The sequence below is a fragment of the Myotis lucifugus genome, unplaced genomic scaffold (assembly GCF_000147115.1).
Source record: "Myotis lucifugus unplaced genomic scaffold, Myoluc2.0 scaffold_2696, whole genome shotgun sequence".
NCBI lineage: Eukaryota > Metazoa > Chordata > Mammalia > Chiroptera > Vespertilionidae > Myotis > Myotis lucifugus.
The window spans coordinates 1-20,484 of NW_005873744.1; the positions used below are offsets into that span (position 1 = coordinate 1).

The following is a 20,484-nucleotide window of genomic DNA, read 5'->3' on the forward strand; positions in this document are numbered from 1 at the left end:
TAAAAAAGACTAGGTTACCATCTTCACAAAAGTAGGTCTTGTGTATCAATACCCCCAATAACTAAGATAGTGTCTGACACACAGTATGTGCTTAAAAGTTCTATTAAAAGAATGGCAAGCACTTAATACTTGTATTGCTCACTTCCAACTGCATAATCTGACCAAGATTAACATACTACATAGGCCTACCCATGACCCAGTTGGTCAATCTCTCTGTGCCAGAGCCATGTGGCTTAACTTGTGGTAGGCAAAATCCTAAATGGCTCTCCAAGATATCCCACTCTAATCCTTCAGATGGTGAATGTGAAACATTACATCTTTGATGTTACATTACCTGGTCAAAGGGATTTGCAGATGTAATGAAGATGCAGATTATCATGGTAGGCCTAAACTAATCACACAAACCCTGTAAAAGCTGTTTGTGTAGCTTACACCAGAAAAGGAAGTCATACTCCAAGAATGGAAAGGATTCAGCGCACTGTTGCTAAGCTTGAAGAGGGAGGCAGCCATGTATCAAGAAATGTGGATAGTTTTCAAGAGGTTAGCCCATGCCAGCCGGCAAGGAAATGGGGATTTCAGTCCTAAAACAGAGGATCTAAATTCAGCCATCACACTGGAGAGGCAGGAAGAAGATTCTGAGAATGCAGCCTGACCGACAACTTGGTCTCAGAGAACCCAGCCTAGCCTGCCTGGGCTCTTGACCTACAAAACTGCATGATACAGGCGGGATTTTAAGCTGCTACACTGTAGTAATTTGTTAGGCAGCAACAAAAACTAATACAATCATCCTGTACTTTTTTTGCAATGACCAAATCCTGACATTAGCTTTTTCACTGACTTACTTACTATCATAAAGCCCTCCTCTGCCTTTCCCTTTTCTGAATTTGTTTTACTGCTTTCCTTTTCATGGTCCACAAAAGTACTGTCCAGGAAAAAGTTTCCATTGCATTTGAAAACAAGAGAAGTTAACATACTAAGAGAAAGTTTCTTTGGACAGGATCCAGCCTATAACACTGCCTTTTTACTTAAGAGCAATAAGCCTACAAACATAAAGGGATAAAATCATCAGCAACCAAAAAGGTCCATGTTCATCCCAATAAATTCATATAAATCAAAAAGGTATAATACAAATAAAATCAGATACTAAAATTCTATTCATATTCTCTTATAAGAACTTACTGCCTCAACTTGGAAAATCATCAAATAAATATGTACACTGAGTCAGAAAATTATTTTAATAGTTATAAAACATCTTTTTTTTTTAACAGAATCAGTACAAAATAGCAGTTGATTTCTCCATAATTATCAGAATTATTTATACTTGAGGTCTTGGCTAAGTGGGGCTGAAATCAACAAAAGGTCTTGGACTGTTGGCTCAGAGATCGTCCTGGGAAGCCCGCCTTGCTGATATCTGTCATGCTTAGCTCTTATGAGATGACACGGTCCTTTTAAAAAAAAGTATCCTTTTATTCATTCTTTGGAGGTTTGAAGTGAATTCGGCAGCGTTCATTAAACACCTAAGATATTTAAAGAGAAACAAGTCATCGAGTTATCATGTGTAAATCAGGCCTGGAGCTAAATTAAATTTTTCATGGTTCACGAGGACATAATCGTTTGTCCCAGGCCAGCAGTTTTAAGAAGCAGAGTTTTCTCACCAGTTCAAACTGACCGACCAAGTGCTTTGATATGCATTTATAAGGCAATTTTAGTATTTTAATAAAATTTAAATTATTCAAGGAAAAAAATACCACAAACTAGCTTACTTAGTAACTAACAAACATTTCAGTTCCATATTCTGGACACTTAGATGAAAATACCTAAAATAAGTTTAAGGTTTCATCCTTTTTAAAAAAATAACATAAAATGTATTTAAACATCGGTTGTGCTTTTCTAAATGAGTGCCAGATCCTTCTTACAAATAGGTATGCTTGAAGGGAAAGTCTTTTGTTAAACTGTGTAAATTTATATAATGTGTTGTTCTATTTACTTTGCTTCTTAAAAATCTAAACAAATTACATATCATAAATGTTAACATTCTGTGACTGTCTGTCAATATAGGATTGTGTTAGGGCTAAAATTAGTTTTTATAAGACGATTCTATTTGGATGCTAACCATATCCTGTGCACCCCCAACGCCCCTCCCAAGTGAAAACCCTCGTTGCTTGTAAATGAAGGATCTCTAGTCTTCTTAGGAGCCCTAGGGCTCTCCTCACTCCCCCTCCCAGTTCTCTCAGAGCTAAGATTATTTCATACCTTCCAGCTTCTGTCATTTACCACTTCTTCAACATTCAGTTCTGACTGCATCCATTTCAACTGCAAGAAAGGAAAAACAAACTTACTAATAAGTTATGAACATTTAAATTAAAATCTAAAACCAAACTCTATAATGTTTTCCCAACAAAACCAGCCACCACTCCTGCTTTCTTTGTTAGCTGTATTACCTGGGCTAGGTTTTGGAACCTTCTTTGACACACATTCTTTCTATAACTAGTCAATTGCTAAATCTTATAAAACCCATGGATCTCAAGCTTTTCTGTATATATAATCACCTTGAGAGCTTTAAAAAAAATCTCAAATTCCCAAGTAGTTCACAGAAGAAATAAAAATAGCCTATAAAGATAAATGGATGCAACCTCTATAAAGGACAATTTGGAAAGATTTATCAAAAATCTATAAATTCACATGTCCTTAAACTAAAAAATCCCAGTTCTAGTTACTGATTCTACAGATATGCAGACAGCACAGAGGAATAAAAAGGATAGTAAGGAGGTGGCAATCTGATTTAGATTAAGAAAAAGGACAGGGGGGGGGGGCGCGGGGGGGACGGAGGCTACGGGACAGAACCAAAGAGAGGAAGGGGACTATATAAGGCCCAAGTGATGAAAGGCATGAGTTTTCTACACCTTGACCATACAGCTCCAGAGGTCTAAGGCAAAAAATTCTGAAGTCTTCCTAATTTTCTTTATAACTGCCAACCTAATCATAAAAGTAGCCGAGTCCATTGCTAGGTCCAGATGTCAGGGCCCATCATATTCCCAGTCACCTCTAGTAAGAGAAACCTGAAAGAAAGAACCTAACAATTCCAGGAAAAGGGCTTGAAAACATTCAGAAAAATTAGGAGAAAAAAGCAAGAACTACAGGTTGAGACAGCCAAGAGGTCAAAACCAGGATGATTTCCTCAGGCCAAAGTCAAGACCCAGGCCATCTGGGCAACCATGAGTCGGAGCCCCACGCCAAAGAACCTGACCAACAGGATTGTAGCTCAGGCAGGAGGTTTGAGAACGTGCACATAATACAAATAAGACTGGAACTTTGTACTGACACAATGGCTCCTTGTAAATGCCCTTCCTTGACTCAGAGCTGGTGTCAGAGTGTAGGCCAGTACACAGGACTGAAACTGGGGAACACGGGGAAGGGCTGCATTTCCACGACTGGTGCTCTGCTGTCAAGGGGCAACAAGCCTGAAGAAGCTACCTGCACATACCAAAGCCACCTCAGTTTTGGATTTTAATCAGCTATACAGACCAGAAGTCATTAAAGCATCACTGCTCTCTCAAAGCCTGGACTATCCACCAGAGAAGTAACTTCAAACATGCCACTAAGATAATCTTCATAATTGCTCTCAAATATTTAAAGGGATACCATGTAGCAATGGCTTCAGACCTATCCTATATAGCTCCAAGGGAACGGTAAGGTGCAGTGATTTTACCCATTACAGGGAGGCAGGTTTTCACAATACGTAAGAAAACCTCTGAACAATTACGAAGAGAGAATGCACTGCCACAGAAGACAGTGAATTCCTACCCCCTTAAGTAGTGGTTAAACAATATGTGGAAACCATTGGTTGGGAGATATTGTGAAGATGATTAATGTAACAAATATGGAGTCCCAGAGATCCCAAAAGGAAAGGAAAAGAGCTGCTAGTTTGTATCAGCCAACATGCTAGTTCTTACATACTTTATTTCATTTGACTCCCACCAAAAAAAAAAAGGAAAGCATAAAGTTAGAGTATTAACTCCATTTTACAAATCGAAAATCAGAAGTTTCAGAGCAGTTATTTACAAGGTTACAAAGCCAAGTGGTAGATGGGATTTACTTCCTTAGAGCTGTCTGTCTGCCTTGGTAATCCATGTTTTTTCTATTCTTGAACACTGCACATATTACAGCCAACTACTAATACAATTTCAATGCCACCATCATAATGCTACCTTTGAGATGGTTGTTTCTGAAAATGCTCTGGGTCTTAAAAGAGGTAAATTTCTTCTCAAAGATCACTAATAGGTGACAGCAGTTATATAGTTCCAGCAAGGGATGTTATTTTTCTGAGTTAAGGATTTAGGTAAAGAAGTGGGACTTTTAAGACTATCATCTCTGTATATAAGTTAAGTATGTCCACTACAGTAATCAGAATTTGACTATCAGTCACAACTAAATGTAAAAACATTGAATCCAGAGTCAGAAGAGATGGGTTCAAGTCCTGGTTCTAGCACTTACTAGCTTGCGCGTTGAGGGTGTGAGTTAGTATCTCTGAGTCTCAGTTTCCTATACAGAAAATGAAGACGTAGAGCTGGAACAGCTCTGTACAGCTGTCTCTTTCTGCCCTGACCAGGTAGCTCAGTTGGTTAGAGCCTTGTTCCATTAGGGCACATACGAGAATCAGCCAATGAATGTATAAATAAGGGGAGCAACAAATTGATAGTTCCCTCTCTCTCTCCAAAAAATATTTTTTTTAAAAAAAGAGCTGTTTCTGATTCCATAATCTCCATAGCAAATAAAAAATTCAGGTTTCCTTATTTGCTTAAGTATTACTCACGGTTACCCTATCGTCCTATATGATATCAGGTAGAAAGCTTTCTTGACTCACTGAGTGGTTTCTAAAGCTCCCCCTTTACATGGTCACCCTGGTGATTCTCTCTGGGTCCTAGAGGCAGAGGGCAGAACTGAGGGCAGGGTAAACTGTGTGACACATCCAAACACTCACTGGTTTCTGAACTTTGCTCTCCACTAACAGTCACTTTATTCTTTTGTTTGACTTAATTTGCAAATAGTGATTTTTCAGTTTCTGATTTACCAGCCTTGCCCTGCAGTTTTGTTTAATACCTTCAAGAGTCTGTTAAAATACAAAACCCCAAAACAACTATACTTTAATGGGCGTTATATAAATTATCTCTAGGCCGTCCTAAACACTAATACTATAGCAAGATGACCATGAGAGAAGAAGTCCCCTATTGAGAAACCCACCCCTGATGAGTAAGCAGGTATGGAACACAGGGCTGAAGCAGTCTCATGACCAAAGAGAGCAGCGGAGACAGTGGGTGAATCCTGTATCCAGTGAGACATACAGCATCAGGGGGATGATGAGAAAGTGCACTCATCATGTGCAGCTCCAAGAACAAAGGCTTGAAAGAGATGATAAGGCCTCCTTTTCAAAGTTTGGCTACATCTACTAACAAAGGGCAAACTTCACAACTGTTCAGTATGAAAAACATGATTCCATCCCACAGTGGATTTTCACTCATCTGACATGCAAGGCTCAGTAAGTCACCTGTCATGGCATCTTCAAATATAGACATTATTTTGATAATTGTACAGTGGTCATATAAGAAAATGCCCGTCCTTAGGAAATAACCAACATATGTAAGGCTAAAGGGGTACAACATGCCAAACATAATCTCAAAAAGGCTCAGGGAAAAAATGTGTACGTATGTATAGGTGGGAGGGAAAGGAAGACTGGGAAAGAGGGAGGGAAGGATAGAGGGAGAAGGGAGCATGAAGACAATGGACTGTGAAGCAGGTGGAGCAAAATGTAAACAAATAGGTCAATATAGATAAAGGGTACATGGGAGTTCCTTGTACTATTCTTGCAACTTTTCTGTAAGTTCGAAATTATATCAAAATAGAAAATTACCCCTTAAGAGACCCCCAGGAGACAGCCACGCATTTCACATAGAAAAATATGGTACATTTCACCTGTTTTCCTGACATGTCACATTTAAGAGCTAAAAGAAGTGTTCTGTTTCATTAACTATACTCTGACATCCACACCTTATCTACATTATAGCTGAGTTTGGAAAATAAGGCTTCCTCTGACATAGCACTCAGAGGGCACTTGCTATTTTCTTAACCACAGAAGCTACAGGAATGGGAGATTAAATGGAATGTCCAAAAAAGAGCCAGAGACCCACAGCAACTTCTCCATAGTAAGGAAATAAATTATAATGAGGTTCTAGTATATCTGGTTATATTAAATTATACTATATTTTAATGGATGAAGAGGTTAATGTCCTGAAATTAATTATCTGTATTTAATTACTGAAGCAGTTTTTATACTGAAGCAAATTTCTACAAATAACAGCAGAGGTGAATGTTTTCAAAGTGTAAATACATTTAAGAAATGTTTCTTCTCAAGTCAAGCCTCAGGACACAGATACAGATGTGATTTCCCTAGATTTTCTGGTGCAGTATTGGTCTGAATTAATCCTTTTACTTTTAACAGCAGGAATTGAAATAAAATGTGATTACATGTTTCTTTTAGCTAAACCTGCTACACTGCATACATTCATGAAATGCACATTAATTTAACAATTTACCACTGGATATTTCCACTGAAAATGAAGTTTTAATATCTTGGTAATTTTTTTAAAGTAATAATCATATCTTACTCTAAATTTTTCATGTTAAAAACTGTTTTATTTTGAAGGCTAAGTTTGGAAAAACTTTGCCTCAGAAATGTAAACCTTATTCAACTTACCTTTGTCTGTTCTTTTCTAAGTTGCTTTAATAACGTTAAATCGTCCAAATTCTTTTCTCTCTCTTCTCGGAGGTGTTTTACTACTGATGAAGTCTGAGCTATACAATTTTTTATAAATCTGTCCCTACTGGTATGAGCCTCCATCAACTAAAAGAACAAAGGAATGAAAAAAGAAAAAAAAAAATCACACCAATTTATCACATTTTAGTGTTGTCTTTTAAGTCCTTATTTTTAGACTACAAAAATGTAATACTTTCTAAAACAGTGTTTAAAAATTACATCTATGGAAGAGAAGATTGTGCTAATTAGCTAAATCCCCTAAAAACAGATCAAAGGAAGCACCCCTGCCATGCTCGGGTCGTGCTCTTCCTCAATAAGCTCCCAGGGCTTCCTGCTCTCTTCCTGAACCCCTCTTCCTGCACCCCCACACTGGACTCTTCGCCTCAGTCTCCTTTTCCCTACCACACCCTTCTCTCCTCTTCCATCCATATGTTCCTCTACCCCACACCCACTCTCACACATCTTCTGGGCCACTTTCTATTGGTATTCTTCCTCTCTTTTTTTGTCCTTTCATGCTTTCTTCAGCCTCATGTTGTCACCAAATACAAGGAATTATAAAGTAAGTGATGTAGAGCAACTCTTAGTTACAATAAAGAAAAACAAAGGAAGTTACCTTACCTATGTAAGACGGAGCCCTTTTCAAGATTTTAAAGTTTAAGTATTAATAAGGAAAAATTATGTATAAAGTACAGATTATTGATTCCATCAATTGTGTGTGTTGATTGAAAGGACAACTGATAGAGCAACTTTTTACTAACCTTCATGTTGATGTAGCAAATCCAATATAACAATTCACATCTATTTTCATTTCAAACACCTTCCTATGATCATAGCCAAATTTTTATGACATCCCCAAAATTTGGGGCACAGAAAAAGCAAAAACACTAAAATAATATATTATCACCATTATAAAGGTACATAAATAACAGTGGTTTGCCTACAACTAAAATTTAAGTTTTAACTTGCTCCGTGTAATTATCATTTCTTCTTCTTTCTGAAGAGAGAATAACCTGTGATAATTATAACAGGGATAACCCAACCATTATATATACAAAATACAGCACTAACTTAACCATTCTATAAGCATTCTTCATAAGTTATTTGAAATACATCTCCCAGATGATCATATTGGGACCCTATGGTTGAGAATGACTGGTGTATCTTTCGCCTGGAAAGAATAACACTTTGCAGTTCTAGAGTGCAGTACTAAAAGTGCATTACTAGCAATTATAAACCGTACCAATGGAAAGAGAAGGAAAGTACAAGTAAACTGCCTGATAGACATTAACCTCACCTATAGTAAATTTCTCTAATATGCTATTTTTTTTCATTGTAACATTTGATTCACAAAGACAGCCTCAAGGCTCATATTCCATATTCCAATATGCTGCTTCTTTACTTGTTTACTCCTTCAGGTATAATTACAGGAAATTAAAGGAGCCATTGAGGGCAGGGAACTACTCTTCCTAAAAGAGAATAAAAAGAAAAGAACCATCCTGAGAGGTAAGAAGTTCTCCTGTTGCTGCGTAAGACTGACTAAGTAATTAGCATTTCCAGGCTTCAGTTTCCTCTTTCGTAAAATTATGAGAAAATAATCACTGATATCCTTTCTACTTCTAATATTTAGGGGCAACATGATTCAATACACTGCTCAGATACCAGATGTTATTTAATCACATTGATATTGTGTCTAACTCCCCAGCAACTGGTGAAATAACACTTGCACCAACTAGAAGTATAACAAAATAGTCTCACTTTTCTATCTGCATTTTAGTTTTTAGAATTTTAATATTTTTTCAACTCAGTTTTTCTTTAAATCCCTTTGGTTTCTGATATGATGGTCAGAAATCTCTTTAAAAAATATATTTATATATTTTTATTGATTTCAGAGAGGAAGGGAGAGGTAGAGAGAGATAGGAACATCAATGATGAGAGAGAACCACTGATTGGCTGCCTCCTACCTGCCCCTTACTGGGGACGAAGCCTGCAACCAAGACATGTGCCCTGACCAAGACTCGAACCGTGACCTCCTGGTTCACAAGTCAACGCTCAACCACTGAGACGGGCCAGCTGGGCTTATTTTAATATTTTTAATTTTTATTTTTCAATTACAGTTGACATTTTTCTATCTGCATTTAAAAATTAAATTCAAATTTTGTACCTTTCCTTTCAGTCTCTCTCACCACTAAGTTTCCTTCTTTGGTTGGACTTTCCTTTACTATTCCCCTCTTTAACTTACCCCTTTCCTGTGGATAGACATCTAGCTGCAGATCACCCTCCTACCCTCACCTGTTTACTTCTCCTTCATATTAGCCTCCTGGGAACCCACTTGATGTAAAGAGAAATTACTGGGTAAATGTTCTTTTATTCTGTATAATCAATTGCTTTAATCTGGTTTCCATGACCATCCTTCAATAAAATTCAGAATTCAGAACCCGTGCAAGAGGAATACGCCTGGACTTTTCTGTGCATCTATGTCAAAGAAATGAGGACACTTGATAATTAGTAACAGATTATGTGACATGAGCCTAGCAGAGGAAAATATCGCACTAACCCAGGCTTGGCTCATTAGCAATTCAGATGCTTAGGATTTGGTCATAGGAGAACTGTTTCTGATCTATATGAAGTGCTTATCAAGGAACTGAAGTAAATTTATTAAGAAACTTGGTAAAAGGCAAGGAAGGCCTTTGAATAAAGGAAAATAAATCCTGAACAATAAGTATATTATAACCATACTTCCTTTGAGTTGGGGTACGCAATTTTGAAACGAAGACATTGGAGTGAGACAGGAGAATGATTCAAAACTAGTCTTAAGGGGGTTATATCTAGGACTTTCAGTTTTATTTTATCAAAACTTTAAAAACTTCATTTAATCTAAAATTTTCATGTCTTTTAATCATTATTTTAAAACAATGTTTTCTGTCTTTAAGGGAAATATGATGCCAAAGGCTGTCCTAATTATAGTATGGGGTTTTTTTGGTGTTTTACTTTCTAGAGCAAAAGTTGATTCTAAGTAAACTTCAAATTAAATTCTAATTTCCTCGAGATCCTCATCACATCATCATCAGATCTTAACCAGAACCTAGCCAGAGAACATGGCAAAAGATCCTGGACAGAACCTGGCTACAGAACTTCACTGGAGAACCTAGACAGAACATGGCAAAAGAACCTGGATAGAACCTGGCTAAAGAACCTGGTGACTGAACCTGGCTGGAGAACCTGGAGAACCTGGCTGGAGAACCTAGCGAGAGAACATGGCACCAGAACTTGGTTGGAGATCCTGACCAGAACTTCGCTGGAGATTCTGGAGGGAGAACCTCCCTATGCTGATGAACTGAACCCAGTTTCCATGTCATTCATTCTTCGCCGACTCCGTCCACACCTTTGGGGATCCCTGGACCCGTTGGGGTTGGACCCCAACAGGTATACACCCAGGAGTGGGAACGTAACCAACCTGGTGACTGTACCTGGGATCTCACTGTGATTTAAGGGGGAGGTTCTAACTACTGAGAGTAATACCTTATCACATGTTTATTGGCCACTTGGATTTCCTCTTTGGAGATGCAGCTGTTCCAGTCTTTTGCCCATTATTCTACTGACTTGAATATCTTTTTCATATGTGTGTTATAAGCATCTTTGCCCCCTCTACAAAATCTTTTATTGCTCTTGATTTTAATAGATCAAATTAACAGTCCTTTTTTTATGATTAGTACTTTTATGTACAGGGGTAGACAAAAGTAGGTTTACAGTTGTGAGTATGCAAAACACATTGTTTATCCTTGTATTATTTCTTAATTATTGTATTATTTATTTGTATTACAACTAAAAACCTACTTTTTCCCACCCTTATATATAGCATTTAACATTTTTACCTATCATAAAGACATTATTACATTACTAGAGGCCCAGTGCATGACATTCGTGCACTGGAGGAGGGGAGTCCTCAGCCCAGCCTGCACCCTCTCCCAGTCCAGGACCCTTGGGGGATGTCTGCCTGCCAGCCCAGGCTAATCCCCTCAGGGATCGGGCCTAAGCTGGCAGTCAGACACCCCTCTTGCAGTCTGGGACCCCTTGCTCTTTACCGCCCACCTGCAGTGGAAGCAGAAGAGGCTCCCGCCACCGCTGCTGCACCTGCCAGTCGTGAGCCTGGCTTCTGGCTGAGTGGCACTCCTCTCATGGGAGTGCACTGACCACCAGGGGGCAGCTCCTGCTTTGAACATATGTCCCCTGGTGGTCAGTGCACATCATAACAACTAATCATTCCACTATTCAGTCGATTTGCATATTAGGGTTTTATTATATAGGATATTTTCAAATCTTTATTCACACCTAAAATGGATTCTTGGATTTGGTATGAGTAAAGGACAAGTTTTTCTTTTCCACATAGAAAATGTGTCCTACAGGACACCATGAAGATACCTACTGTCCTAGCATCATTAATTGGGGAGGAAAAAAGTCCTTTCCCCTCTATCTGTCATGAAACCTCCATCATAATTCAAGTGTCTATATATGTCTGTATCTGTCCAAATGGGTGTGGGATCTCTATTTCTGGTCCAGTAGTCTATGTCTCTATGCTCCCACCAATACCACTCTAGCTTCATCACTATGGCTTTATTTGCTAAAATAAGTCCTCCCATCTTATTCTCATTCCTCAAGAGTGTATTGGCTATTACTGGCCATTTGTTTTTGCGCATATATCAGGAATCATTTAAGTTCTATAAAATCTCTCTATAGTGCAATGAATCTATAGATCACTTTTTGGAGAATTGACATTTTTAAAATATTTTGTCTTGTAATCCACAAACATGGAATACCTTTATATTTAGGTCTTTTTAAGTGTCTCTTAATAAAGTCTATGAGTTTCTTCAAAGAAGTCCTGCACACCCTAAGCAGTTTTGCTCAGAGGTTAAGAGCATTAGCCCACAACGGAAGGGTCTAGGGTTCAATTCTGGTCAAAGGCACATACCTCAGTTGCAGGATCCTTTGGGAGGCAACCAATCAATGTATCTCTCTCACATTGATATTTCTTTCTCTCTCTCTTTCTGTCTCTCTCCTCCCTTCCACTCTGTCTAAAAATCAATAAAGTGAGGATTTAAAAATAAATAAATAAATAAATAAATAAATAAATAAATAAATTCTAATTTCCTCAACATAATTTGGTTTGTTTTAGAACCTTGAGAATGACCCTTGGTTAAGTATCATTCAAATCAAACAAAAGCCCTGGCCAGTATGGCTCAGTTGGTTGGGCATCGTCCCGTGCACAAAGGAAAAGGCTGCTGCTTAGATTCCCAGTCAGGGCACATGCCTGTGTGGCAGCTGGATCCCTGATCCCCTGTTGGGGGTGTGCAGGAGGCAGCCGACCAATGTTTCACTCATATTGATGTTTCTCCTTCTCTCTCCCTTCCTCTCTCTATAAATCAATTTAAAAAAATAAGTCAAACAAAAATTACGAAGTTTTTGTCATAGCATTTTTTGTGTGTTTTAAATCTTCCAGAACTTCTGACAAAATAATGTAAGGGGGAAGCATACCATTTAAGTATATATGAATCACCCTATAACTATAACACCAATAATAGTTTGGAGCACTGTTCCAAGTTCATAGACGCTATACTGCTCAGGACTGATTTTTATGTTTACCTTGAGGACAATAAATATAGCTAGAAAAATTTCAGAGACTGAAGGGAATATGCTCTAATAAGGGGATCTCATAAAATTATTTTATTTTTACTACAAGTAATTTTTAAGATTTGGAATTTCTAAAACAAATGCTTCATAATAACTTTGCTGATCATCTCCTATGAAGAAGCATTATCATTAGAGTGCAAATACTTTTTCAGCAGCTACAGAGGAAGGGTCAGGGACTAAAGTAAGTCAGGGTGACTACAGGCAGCTTAGACATTTCATGGAGTTCCATTTCTTAGCTGAGACAATATCTGAAGGAACTCAGTGGTATTTATTAACACTGTGCTGCAGGGATCCCTGGCACAAAACTACTTGATAAACAATCTTTTGCATGATGTTCATGTTGCTGAATCCCTCTAGGACAGCGATTTTCAACCAGAGTGCTGTGGTACATTGGTATGCCACAAAAAATTTTAAAACATACAATACCTGACTACTTAGTCAGGGGCACTGACCTCTTTTCCCTTAGCTTATTAAATAAAAAACTGACAGCAGCTAACACAACAATAGCTGTTTGGTGTGAATCAAAATTATACCTATTTTTTTGTCAGATCAGCAAAAAATATATTTTTTGATATGCTGCAAAATTTTAGTAAGTAGTTTATGTGTGTCATGGAGATAAAAAAAGGTTGAAAATTGCTGCTGTAGGATAACGACAGAAAAATATCCAAACACATACCTAAGAATATACAAAACAGAAAGGTTCCAAATTTAGTATGCAAGGTTATCTTGGCTCAACAAAAGGATAACAAGTAATAATAGCAATAACTAATAATAGAAGCATCAAGCATTCATATGTAAAACATTTAGTACAGTAAGCACTTTATATTAGCTCATTTAATCCTGTTAACAACTCTATGAACGAGATATTCTTATGATACTATTTTACAAATAAGGAAGCTAAGGCAGAGGTTATGTAACATGTTCAAGGTCATCTTCTTAGGAAGTAGCAGAGGTGGGATTTAATCTAGATCTGGAATCCATTTTGTTAATCACTACAATATAAACCTCTAAATCAGTGATGGCGAACCTTTTGAGCTTGGCGTGTCAGCATTTTGAAAAACCCTAACTTAACTCTGGTGCCGTGTCACACACATATAGAAATTTTTTTATATTTGCAACCATAGTAAAACAAAGACTTATATTTTTGATATTTATTTTATATATTTAAATGCCATTTAACAAAGAAAAATCAACCAAGAAAATGAGTTCGCATGTCACCTCTGACACGCGTGTCATAGGTTCGCCATCACTGCTCTAAATTAATAAAAACACTGGAAACAATTAAATAGGTTACAAAGATTATATGGGTAGTGGGGCGGGGTCACTAAAGTGATCATAATTTCTAGTTCTTTAGACAGCTACCCAAAGAAGCGAAGTGAACAGTCAAACAACCTCACAATAAATTAGGACTAGGACGATGCTCCCTACCTCCAAAACTGGGTTCTACTCATCAAAGCCCACAACCCTGTGATTTTCTCAAACCACTATAATGTACTTTCATATAAAAGCAGAACAAAAATAGCAGCCGTTAACCGCTTAAATTTAACTGATATGAATAAGCTCATCCAAAACTGATTTTTTTTCATAACTGAGAAATGGACTTTAGGTTTTAAGTAATACCTTCTTTATGAGACAATGAATCTACATAATAATCTTGCCGTAGAGCCTAAAAAAGCAGGCGCTTTTGAACTTAGCTTCCATGTTAAAGAAAAGATATAAGTAAACTATAAAAAAATACTTAGCTACATCATTATTTCCTTCCGCTTTTAGAAAGTAAAGAGAAAAATAAAGGGCATCTTTAAGAGTCAATGAAAATACATACTTGAGAAACCAAAGTCTCAGGAAAAGACATTTATCTGTGACTTTCCTTCTCTCTCAACCGCCAAATGGTTCTATCCCCTTCCTAACGAGTAAGGGAAGAAAGAAGACATAGAAGGTGTGACGGGTTTGACCAGCTGTGTGGCTTCTCAGGACTGAGCCCTTCTCTTGTATCACTATTTTACTTGACTGTTTTCACTCTCTCCTTCATTCCTTTGTATATAAGGTTTCCTTAAGTTAAAGGCTTCCCAAGAAGGAGCCAAAAACGACCACTCCCATTCCTTAGGACCATCTCTTCACAGACTGTGCCTACAATCACACATTTCTTCAGTTTGTAGAAACTAGGACAAAACTTATACACACCTTCAGGTATGAGCAAGAAGAAAACATAACGTCATTATTTTATCCACAGTTTAGTTACAACATTTATCAAATGAGTTCTTATTTTGCCTGCAAAGAAACGCATAGAAGCACAAAAGAAAGACTCAAAAGATACACTTACAGACTCATAAAGTTGTTTACAGGTTTGGCTGGCATCAATTTTCCCTGCAAAGGAAGCTGTTGGAACCGTAGTGTTTAATTCATGTACTATTCTGTCATCAATCGTCCTCATCACCTTGAGTAATTCCTATATATTTTTAAAATAAAAGAAGAATAACCTGAATGGAAAGTTAAGTGATTTTTTAAAAAAGAAGCATTTAAACCAAAACATAAAGCTCTTGATTTTACAACCCTGTATGTTAGGAGTGGGGAAACCACGCCAAATATAGTGCAAATACAGGAAAACTTTCGTTACAAGAATTATATAATAGTAATTCTAATAATGGGCACCAGCTCTGTTTCCTTGGCTCCAATGTGATCATCTTAAGGATAAAGATTGTTTAATTCATTCGTAAGCCCACAGTACTTAACAAATAGTGTGTGCTCTTTGCATCTCCAGGGTACAATCAAGTGTTCTACTGAGCTGGATTCCCACATTCTCCAAATCAATCCAGCATAATTGCTTATTCCATTCCCTCTCTATCACTCTAAACTGTGATGCTAGGTAGAAAACTTAGAAAGATAACACAAGATAACACAAGAAACTATCGGTAGTGGTTAACTTGCTGAAATTAAATTTATTCCCTTTTAGGCTTTTTGTTGTTAAGTTTTTGTTGTTGTTGTTTTTACCATGGTGGTATAATTTTTGTGACAAAAATAAGTAAAACAAAATATGCTGCTAGAGAAGGAATCACATCTCTTCATGGCTCTCTTGTTTATAGAACAAGCAATAATCAGTTTTACCTTTCTTAGGAACTCTAGCCTTACACTTCCCAAAGACCTCCTCCCCCTGAGAAAGGCTCCAACTCTCAAACCAACCAAAAGAAAAATGATAATAGGCAAGAGGACTTGGACTTTGGTGAGTAAGCCTGCGTAGCATAGTCCCTTCTCCCAACATTTTGACTAGCGTACATTTGTCAGAGAAATTGGGAGTTAGCTACATCCTGTCTCCAAATAATATAAACACTAGAAAAGGTGTAGTATACCTTTCTCTTTAAATTATTTCTTAAATCTGCCCCCCCACCCATAAACAAATAAACATGATCTCTGCAAAATCATCAAGAAAACAGGAGCATATAATTCTAGGAAGAGATTTATCACTGACAACATCCAAGTTCACATTCAATATTAATGTGTATGATAATCAGGGAAGTCCCTTCTATTTGCTAGATGGGATGCTGCCTGATTTATTAATCATTCAATAAAGCCAATTAGATCTATTTCTCTCAGCATAACATTCTATTTCTTTCCTTTGCCAAACGTTAATCCAGACTGAAACCAACTCCTGTATTTCTTTCTTTATCCATTTATTAAATATTTTTACTAGCATTAAAGCATTACACAAATTAGAAAAAAAATTTAAAGTTAAAATCTCTCAGTTAACCATTATCAATATTGTAACATGTCCCTTCAGTTTTTTTCCTATAAATATCTATGAATATTTTTATAAAACTGAGATACTATGTAATAGTTTAAAGTCCAACTTCATGACATTATACCATGAGCATTTTGCCCTTGTTATTAATAATTATTTTATCCTGTGCAGGTAGCACAACTTTTCTGACCACTTCCCCATTAATGAACATTTAGGTTGTTTCCAATAATAATAACCACTTAGACCACTTATCTTTCATTAGTAATTTAATGATCTTTTCTAGTTTCAACCTAGAAATAAAACTGCTTTTAGAAGGCTCATAATTTTGACTAATAAAACACAGGCCAACACCAGGTCTAAAAACAACTTCACTATCTTATCCCCTCTTCTTGCATGTTTCTATTTTTGTCAATAGCATCATCATTCTCTGTACATTGGAATTCTTAGGGGTTAATCTGAACATATTCACTAAGCAACTTTAAATAATGCGTTATGTACAGTGCAGGATATATCATATCAGTAAATGGAAAATTCCAAACAAATGATGGTTAGCACTATTTAGAGAGTCAAGAAATAGGTAAGTAGCAGAGAGGGACCTACCTTGTTAACTTTATCTCCTATAACTTGACTATTTTTTTAAAAAGCCTCTTTTAAAATCAAACCGATCTTCTGAGCCAACGTTTAAGTTATACCCTTTAGATAAAGCTTTCCTTGACTGAGAGGCCTCAATAATCTTCTAAAAACATATGTAATTAGAGACAGTACCACAGAGTTCACTCATTTATTAACTCACTGTTCATTAAAAAGTATTCACTAATGTCTAATTTATGTCAGACATCATTCTAAACACCAGGGCTATCGTGGTAAATAAAACAGAAAAACTCCTTGCGTTTATGGAGAAAAATTCTCGGAGACAGGCAAGATAATTTCAATAAAGTAGCCCCCCATTATTCACTGGGGATATATTCCAAGACCCCCAGTGGATGCCTAAAATCAAGAACAGTACTAAACCCTATATATACTGTGTTTTCCCTTATACATGCATACCTTTTCACTTAAAGAAAGCTATTTATGGCTTCTTCTTGACATATCGGAATTGCCAGCATCACTACTCTTATGCTCTGGGCCATTATTAATGAATACAAGCACTGCAATATCAAGATAGTAGATCTGATAACCAAGACAACTACTAAATGACTAATGAACAGGGAGCAAAGAGATGACTCACTGATTCATATCCTGGGTGGAATGGAGCAGGACAGCACACTACTCAGAAAGTTGTGTAATTTAAAACTTATGAATTGTTTCTTTTTGGACTTTTCCATGTAATATTTTCAGACTGTGGTTGACCACAGGATGAAGCCACAGATAAGGGGTTTCAGAAAACAAACTAAGGTAACAGGGATGAAGAGTGACTGGGTGGGGTGAAAGGGTCTACCTTAGATAGGGAGATCAAGGCCACTGTGAGGATGAAGCATTTGAGCTGAGACCTAAATATGAATGAGCCAACTAAAAGAGCATCTGGGGGAATAATAAAAAATAATGAGACAAGAACAAACTTTGGGGTGTTTGAAGAACTAAAAGAACGTTAAGTGAGCTAGGAGTGAGTAAGGGAGAAAGTCATATAATGTAAGGTTAGAGCAGAATAAAATGAAGGACCAGAGACCACGGAAACAATAAAGGATTCTGTTCTAAAGGTAACAAAATTTTAGGCAAGGGGATGATATAAACAACTAATTTTTTAAAAGATAACTTTGGCTGCTATGTAGAGAATGCACTAGAGAGAGGAATGGAAACAAGGTGACCATTTAGCATACTATGGTGGTCCAGGCAAGATAAAGGTAGTTTGATAAAGTGGTAGCAGTAGACTTAGGAAGAGGAAGCTGGATTCAGGGTTTATTTTGAAACTAGAGCTGATAAAACTTGCTGCTGAATTGGTAAGGGTAGTGGGTGGGAAAAGAAAATGGGATAACTTTTAAGTTTGAGACCTGAGCAACTGAATGGATGTTGTAACATTAATTGACGATGAGGAAGAGGCTGAGGGAAGAAAAGATTTAGGAGTGGGCAGATCAATAGTTCTATTGTGACTCACAGGGTATTTGATGATATTTAGGATTATTATTAATTGTATTACTTGTATTATGTTATACTTGTATTATGTTTAAAACTGTAACCTTTTAGCCTGGCCAGTGTGGCCCAGTAGTTGAGCAGTGATCTTTGAACCAAGAGGTCATGGTTCGATTCCCAGTCAGGGCACATGCCTGGGTTGTGGGCTTGATCGCCAGTGTAGGACATGCAGGAGGCAGCCAATCAGTGATTCTCTCTCATCATGGTTTCTCTCTCCCTCTCTGAAATTAATAAAAATATATTTAGAAAAAAAACTATATATATAAAAGGCTAATATGCAAAGTGTCCCCTTGGGAGTTCAACCAGGAGTTCGATCGCTCACTATGACGTGTGCTGACCACCAGGAGGCAGTGTGGAATGAAGGAAGGCCCCAGCCGGCAGCTGGAAGGCCCTGATCACTGGCCAGGCCTAGGGACCCTACCCATGCACAAATTTCGTGCACCAGGCCTCTAGTAATAAATAAAACTTGTAACCTTTTAGAGCTACAGACTGAAATATTTATAGAAAAATATCTATTTGGGATTTGTTTTAAAATAATCTGGTTAGGATGGGGGAGTGGTAGGAGTATAGTTGAAACAAGAGTGACCATGAATTAATTGTTGGAGCTAAGGAATGGGTACATGGAACTTTATGATACTCTTTCTCCTGTTGTGTATGTTGAAATTTTTTAGAATAAAAAGTTTTTAAGTTCTGTTTTGGATGCCTTTTTGATATCTGAGTAGAACGTTGAATATACCATTCTGACACTGAGTAGGACTAGAGTTATAGTAACAAATTGATGTATTTAAAGCTGTGGGATCAAAAGAGATCACTGAGAGACCATAGCAGTGAAGGGGACCAATGGACAAGAAGGAACTCCAGCATCTAAAACTACACGAGGAAGACTATGATGTCACAGAAGTCAGATGAAGAGAGGCTCCAAGAATGGTCAACTGTGTTGAACTTTACTAAGAAAGATATGAACAGAAATTAACTTTTAGATTCAGCAGGGTGGAAATCATGGGTAACCCGGGCAGTCATTTAAATAAAGTATTTAACGGACTCAAAAGTTAATACGGCTTAAGTACAGATAGTAAGAGAAAACATGGTGTAAATGAGGACAAACCATTATAGGTCATATGATAGGATCTTAGTCTTTTTCCTGGGAGCAATGGAGAACCAATGAAGTATTTAGGTACAGTGGGACTACATGATCAGACTTATGTTCTGAAATGATTGCTTAAAGTTAAAGTATTAAATGACTAATGAACAGGTGGCACAGGGATAATTCATTGTGTGTAGCTAGGGCTCCACATTAAAGTGTTTGGATCAGTGGACAGAGCATCAGCCTGTGGACCGAAGGGTCACGGGTTCTATTCTGGTCAAGGGCATGTACCTAGGTTGCAGGCTCAATCCCCAGCCTCAGTCAGGGTGTGTGCAGGAGGCAACTAATTGATGCCTCTCACATCAATGTTTCTCCCCCCACCCCCCACTCTCTCTAAAAATAATGGAAAAAATATTCTCAGGTGAGGATTAACACACACAAAAAAGTGTAGAAAATGGAATGCAGAAGAATAAGAGTAGATGTAGAGATACTAGTTAGGAGACTGATAAAGCAATCAGGGTGGAAGATTACCTAACTTGATACTGCCTAGGGTTTTGATTTACCTGGAACTTTAACCAATTTTGAATTTGATGGTAGCTATACAGTCAAATTTCCTCCAATAAAACTATTTGGACAGACTGTGAAATTACTTATACAGCAGTAGGAATTCATCTGCATTACTAGGTGATGAATGAATCAATCAATAGAACCTACAAATGTGGATTATCAACTATAACAATTCTTCTCTGTGTGCTAGAAAATTATCAATATTTGACCTAGAAGAAATAAAAGATAAAGGGAAAAAAAAGACAAAAAAAAAATATTTGACCTAGAGCTTGGTTTTCATATGGTACAGACTAGCCACATGAGGTTCCTTTAATTAAAAGTAAATAAAATTTAAAATTTAGTTCCTCAGTTGCACTAGCCATAATTGAAGTGCTCAAGAGCCACATGCTGCTAGTGCAGTGATGGCGAACCTATGAAACTCATTTTTTTGCGTTGATTTTTCTTTGTTAAATGGCATTTAAATATATAAAATAAATA

At 37.2% G+C, this 20,484-nt stretch overlaps 1 protein-coding gene across 1 annotated transcript; it reads right to left on the reverse strand.

Moving 5' to 3' along the window:
* Nucleotides 1–1,212: 1,212 nt before the first annotated feature.
* On the reverse strand, nucleotides 1,213–14,966 carry CCDC58 (coiled-coil domain containing 58). The gene is made up of 4 exons (XM_006108573.3): nucleotides 14,817–14,966; nucleotides 6,752–6,898; nucleotides 2,254–2,313; nucleotides 1,213–1,517 (listed from the first exon to the last, which is right to left on the reverse strand). The coding sequence occupies exons 1-4, from the start codon at nucleotides 14,925–14,927 to the stop codon at nucleotides 1,467–1,469; spliced, it is 369 nt and encodes a 122-aa protein (XP_006108635.1). The 5' UTR covers nucleotides 14,928–14,966; the 3' UTR covers nucleotides 1,213–1,466.
* Nucleotides 14,967–20,484: the final 5,518 nt, after the last annotated feature.